Source organism: Panulirus ornatus, chromosome 1 (genome assembly GCF_036320965.1).
Source record: "Panulirus ornatus isolate Po-2019 chromosome 1, ASM3632096v1, whole genome shotgun sequence".
Classification (NCBI taxonomy): domain Eukaryota; kingdom Metazoa; phylum Arthropoda; class Malacostraca; order Decapoda; family Palinuridae; genus Panulirus; species Panulirus ornatus.
The window spans coordinates 24736855-24743324 of record NC_092224.1 but is presented as its reverse complement, the minus strand read 5'-3'; the positions used below and the strand labels follow the sequence as shown (position 1 = coordinate 24743324).

The 6470-nt window shown below is 41.3% G+C and overlaps 1 protein-coding gene across 2 annotated transcripts in view; it reads right to left on the bottom strand.

The window, feature by feature from the left end:
• LOC139764399 (uncharacterized) overlaps positions 1-6470 on the bottom strand; it is a 32045-nt gene that overhangs the window by 2435 nt on the left and 23140 nt on the right. For both annotated transcript variants that reach the window (XM_071690989.1, XM_071691069.1), the window contains 3 exons: positions 4871-5106; positions 1991-2108; positions 477-604 (listed from right to left, as the gene is read on the bottom strand). In XM_071690989.1, coding sequence (XP_071547090.1) covers positions 477-604; positions 1991-2108; positions 4871-5106 — 482 coding nt within the window. The remainder of the gene's footprint in view (positions 1-476; positions 605-1990; positions 2109-4870; positions 5107-6470) is intronic.

The window sequence follows — 6470 nt, the reverse complement described above, 5'->3', positions numbered from 1 at the left end:
TTTCTGCACAACGGTACAACCCTTGGGTTTGATGCTCTGGCCTCTGACCTGACCTGGCCTCTAAAGATTACTACATCAAGGTCACGCCAACGTACCCAAGGGTCACACGGTCGTGATTCGAGAGGTTAGTGAAGACTTGAGAGTCGATTACCATTAAACCTACCAACGTATATGCAAAGGAAAAGAAATTCATTTCAAAATGTACCATTTGTGGTGCTAATTCTAGAATTCCTGCCAGAGTTGTTACATGCTTCTATTCGAATGAAAATTTCAACCACAAAGCTACAGTAAAAATGTCCAGCAAATGATATTGGAAACTTAGATGATAAGCTTTCAAAAAAGAAAATCATAACATCAGCTGGTATCAACATTTAGTACCAAGTGGCCTAAATTCAGGGTCTATCCTGTGTGTGAGGTCTAGGGGAGAGTTGCCACTTGTGTGACACGGAAACTAGCGGGCGGGCCAAATGCCTCACCTGATGTCCGGGTTGAAGATGATGTAAGGGATGAGGTTGGAGAGGAGGACCTGACGAGCATTGTCTGGGAAGCACTGGCCCTTGGCTCCGCTACACATCCTCATACCCGTCGGACTCGGACTTCTTCTCTAAACACAAGCAATGTCGTTAATCTTCAAAGTTCTTAAAGTACCCACTCACTCTACTTGTCTACCTGGAGCCTGTCCAGAATCTAACTTGCCTCTCACATGATTAAGACAGAGCAATCATAACATGCACCTATCCTCTTGTAATTGATGATTTCTATAATAATTACATAATTTGATTTTCTCTTGACTGCCTGTTTGTGTTATATGGGGAGGAACTTTTACACTTGTGGCGCACCATCTTTTGAACATTCTTGAGTATTGTAAAGCTTTTCAAATTTCTCCATGTTGTCTGTACTAAAATGCCTTCATTCATTTTATTCCATTCATCCACCATTCTTGTACCATAAGAGTAGTTCTAATCTTTCTTAACAAGTTCCTTGCTTAACTTTACCCTACGTCCTCTGGTACTTCTCGCCCTACATTTTTCGAAGAAATGTCCACTGTCTACGTCACAAATTTAAGGACTTTATCCTTTCCCTGTAACTCGCCTCTCTTAATTCTAGTGCCATCTTTGTTGTTCCCTACCTTCTCTAACAGCTCTTTGTGCGGTAACCAAACTTAAAAAGCATAGTCTAGTTTTGGCTCAAGTAATACTAATATAGTTTGCTGAATATATCCTTATCCATGAACTTGAATGCTGTTCTAATATTTGCCAGCAAACAGTTGGTCTCCTTAACTATCTTCCTAAAGTGGGACTCCTGGGACAGCTTAGGGACTTATGTCAACTCCGAAATCTTTCTCTTTCACAGGTCCCCGTAGCTTATTTTACAACTTATGTAACTTCCCTCATTTTCTTAATCGGCATGCGAAATTCTGATTCAGATCAAACCACCGAAAAATCAAGGTGTTTGTTTATCTATTGAAGTAAACTTTATCAAGATGACTTATCTTTGCTCCAAACATCTTGAATTAAATAGTTTTACCTCTGCTGCAGAGTACCCAGTAACTCTCTCTCTCTCTCTCTCTCTGAGTACCAGTAACGTCTCTTATTCCTTATGCTTTCTTTTTCCACTTTCTCTGCCAGTCAAACACCAAACAAATCCCACATCAAACTTTTTTTTTTCTTTTTTTGTCAACTGTTTACATTTGTACATTTTATAAACTATTTTGGCTTCCAGCTGCCCCTCCCCCAACCTGTGTGCTCTTTAGACATAATTAATATAAACCTACACATCTGTACAACTAGCAAAGCTCCCATTTTCATTCCTTAATCTTTCTCTAAATTTCTAAATCACTTTTCAACTGTAAACTTATCCAGCCTGCGTCTCATTACTGCTTCTCGTTCACATAACCTTCATATCACTCGATTCAGATTTCTGCTACATTTGATTCTGAACGTTGGAGCACCCACCTGGGCCTCCTTAGGAGACCTCTGCGGCCACTTACTCTGGTGATGGGTGTTGACTGAGGTGTGTCCTTGGGAGAATTTGGCGCCTCCTTCAGATAAGGTTGCAGCATGTGACTCAGTTGGATCCAAGGTGTGGGCATCACCCAGTTCCCAGCCCTGCAGGAGGAAACAATTAATTATGATGAAAATGTAAAACATGGAAGGGTCTAGACGCTCACGGTCCCTAGTTTTCGGCATCTTAAGATGCAAAGAGTGCCAGTTGTATTGCCTGTCTCTATTGCTGATGAGAGAGAAATGATCGTGCATTAGTCGTACCTAGCCTTCCTAAGACCCTTACCTCTCCGATAACACAATTTTTTTCCCCTGATTCGCTCTCTTTAATCATTTCACCAGCGTTGTCTTTAAACTAAATTGTCTTTAGTTGAGCACCATCTAGCTAGTACCTCTGCTAATATTTCACTTCTCTGAGAGACACAAAAGTCTGAAGACGTTTTCGAATTTTACTTTCACTCGCACAATAACCTTCATTCACGATTCAGCTTCGCAGGAGCCTCTGTGCTTATTCCACCACCAGTAAGTTTCCTGTACACCTTGTGGACTTTGAATCTGCAAACCTTAATGGCATTAGATATAAGATTAGTTCCCAGCTACAACTATTATTCTCTCATCTACTGCTCTCCTAGCTTTACAAAGTTTGCACCTTTTTTTTTTTTTCGACTACCTTGATTCCTGTCGTTAGACCGTTTTATCATACTATCCTCAAACTGAGCGCCTTTACTCAGGAGACTTCAACATACACTATAGGGAATGACTGATATCTTCCCACACAAGTGATGGAGTTGGGTTTGAAGCTCACATGTTTTCCATTCTGCAACAATTTTTCAATCATATCCCACACAATAATGACCATCTTCCAAACACAATTAGTTTGTTTTTCAACCTCTAATTCTTCAAACTGTAGCTAAACCACTTTATCCCTAATTGGTTCATTATCACACACTTGTAAACATACCCTTGTACCGCACCTCCACATGTAGGTGGCTCCTCTAAACAGACTGGATTAATTTAATAACACACTATTTCTTTATCAGATTCTTGCCTCTTGCCCTTTTTCTCTGTTGAGTATACAGCTGAGACTGCTTTAGCGAGAAAGGAGGTATATATCCCCTTTTCCTTTAAGGCTATTCTGAGGTCATTCAGGCAATGGACATAGCATATCGTATCTGGTAAACTTTACTTCCTTCGACTCTCATTCACCTATCAACTCCACCCAAAATCATTAATGTTATGCGTGTGGCAGCGTCCCAAAAGTAAAGCAACAACCTCGCCTCTGTTTCAGGCCATAACTAACTCTTACAACTTTTCTCGTCCTACCTTTCTTGAGTTGTTCTATTGCGAAATACTATAACAGCCTTTCCTACCGGTATTCTTTTTTTTTTTTTCCCATTTCCTCCCTCAGCTCCCTTCCGGCTGACTCTAACAGTCCCTCACTCCCTGACGCACTGATTGCGAATATTTTGCCCTTACACCTAAAACAGTTACTGCACTTGTTCCAATCATGAGGCACCTGGCTACTTTTACATGCTCACTTGCTAGGTCGACACAACAGCAGTCGTACCTCTAACTCTTCACCATTTCCCTCACCATACCTCTAATCCTACTAACCAAAGGACATATATCTTTCATCTCCATCTCCGATCAGTTCTTTACAAGCTCTCGCAATTTCATTCTTAATCAATGGCACTTTTTCAGGCTAGTGTAATACGCTGTAGCTCCTTAACGTAGTCTTGTACTTTTATTTACCTCCATACAAAATAGTCTCTTATGCTTTAAACATTCATTTTTCTCCTAAGAATCCCATTTGTTTTAATCTTTATATTACATATAACATTCTCCTGCTTTCTCTACTCGGTACTTTATATTCTGTGATGTTTGTCCTTCATTTATCGCTATTTACTGGCAGATACAGCCATAACCAAGCTTTCTTTTTCTCTTAACAACTTAAATCTTCACCTCCCCACCATGCTGCACCTCTCTCAAATGCTGTTAGAAATAGTCAAGATCAAGTGGGACTAAGTTTGCAAGAGAAATTTCCTTACAGAGAGGCAGCATGGGTTTACAGGAAAGAAGTCATGAATAATGACACCTCTGTAAACATAAAACAAAGAAGAAAGAAAGAAAAAGAGGAAGAAGATGAGGAAAAGAAAGAAGAATGACAAGAAGAATATAGTATAAGATGAATTATGCAGGAATAACTAGAAAGTCCACTCGGGCTGACAACATCGTGAGCGAATGAAACGTGTCAGAAGCGCCTTTTCTGGCTAGACTCAAGCGGTGTCCCGCAGGACTGAATCTTGGGGTCGCTGTTGTTCTTGAATCATATGAATTACTACATGGACGTGAACGATACTCATCTCCTTATTGTGGGTGATGGTGAAATTATGAGAATAGTGCACAACATAAGGTCAATGATGAAAAATCATCAAAATGATGCAATCGCGCCCATTTGTGCTATCATTCTAGTGCAACAAAATTCAACTCTGGAAAAAAAAAATCTTCTTTTATCCGTTAGGAATAAAGAAAATGTTTGTAACAAAGTTATCCAAGGACGACAACTTAGCCACTCATGGCTCACACGTTGGACACCCCCTGCTCTTACCCGTCAGAGCCTTGCAGTGACCTGCTTCTTCCTCGTTTTCACAGTTACACTCCTCTCAGCCAGCAGCTCACAATAAACCTTCACTTGCTTGTCCTGTATACATTAGACATACCCATTTTCTGTGTGCATGACCGTTGTACATGAACATGTTGATTTGATTTTTGTGCAATGTGTAAACCTCTGAAACCTAATGACAGGACGGTGTTGCCAACTGACAGTGCTGACATGATGGTGTCGCCAGTGTGCCTGCGGTACTAACCTGAGGTAGACTTTGTCGGTGGCGGTGGTGATGTTGGCGAGCAGGGAGCAGCGGTGGGCGAGGAACACCATGTCTCCCCATTCGTATTGTCGCCTCTCCCACTCCCTCACTCTCTCCCAGATCTTCGTCAGCCTGCTGACGGACGACACAACCGCCTCCGCCTCCTGGACTATATCCCCCAGGACCTTGCCATCCTCCAGACGTAGGCATATGGAAATGGCTTCATACTCCTGATTCTGAGGAAAATTGCGTGAGCTCTCAGAAAGTCATATGAAAACCATTTTATAGCAATACTTCATCCAGTCTTACCTAAATCTATGAATGTAGCATACACTTTCTTTATCTAAAGATACACCAACTTCCCTTCCTAAGCTCATCTTGTTATTCTTTATGATCAAGTAAATGAGAAAGCACTTTGGGAATTTCTGATGACATGGTGATCATGGATGACTGATGAACACCGTTGAGAGCTTTTCATAATGGAAGAAGTGCATACAGAAGAGTAAGTGGTTCCGCAACGAACGTGGGACTGTGTCAGGTTTCTGGGATGTCGCACAGTATGGTTGTCCAATGATTTAATGGATGGAGGCATTACGTGATATGATAGCGAGGTGAGACGGCCGCGGTGGGATAGCAATGGAGAAACAGAATGAAACCTCTTGAAGATGCTGTACGCAGATGATACTGTACCATTAGCTAAAGTAAAAGATATGCAGGAAAGAGAAGTGGACCATTCCAACGGAGTATGTAGAAAGAGGATGCTGAAAGTGAACACGAATAAATGTAAGAAGGGATAAGACACCACAAGGTAAGATAAATTTGAACAGAGAAGAACTGGAAGTTGTGGATACGTTTATATATTTGGCACACACATAAGAATACACAGATGGGTAACTTGCTGGAGCTGAAAGCAGTCATCCAACGGAGAAACGCTGAGGTTACGCTGAAAACTCTGGTGATTGGAAAACGAAGGATAGAGTGAGCAAGAAGTGATATATGGATGTGAGCTGCAGGAGCCTGCATTTCAGGAAAGGTCACGGATGCTGATGGGGAACTATAGCCAGTAGTTAAGGTTAGGGTAGTCAGAAAGGGCTTCCCCTTTCTAGTTATTGTTCAACACTGATGCAGACGCAACAGTTAGAGAAGCACTTGCAGACCTTGACGAAGAAATATAAGTTGGAGGGGAACTCAATACATTGGTCAGGTTTGCTGACGACAGGGCATCTCTCAGCGGCACAGATCATCAGTAAAAGACAGTTTAGCCGCCTGGCGTCCTTCTTGTGTCGGTCACCTGCCATGCGCATTACTACAGGTAATGTATGCTATATTACTTTATGGGTAATATATTTAATATATGACTATACGGGTAATTTGGGTAATATATTACTATACTGATTTTACAATATAGGTAATTACTATCAGGGTAATTTGTAGATTTGTGCTGGTCAGCTGCATCCTAGACTCATCCTGTGAGCGGGAAGAGAAAATAGGTTACAGAGGTTCCAAAAAGCCTTTGTCACGCCAGTGGCCAGACGCTTATGACATAATTGTGATGAAGTTGGTGTATTACATAAGCAACTGTCTTTCATTTAGGATGCTT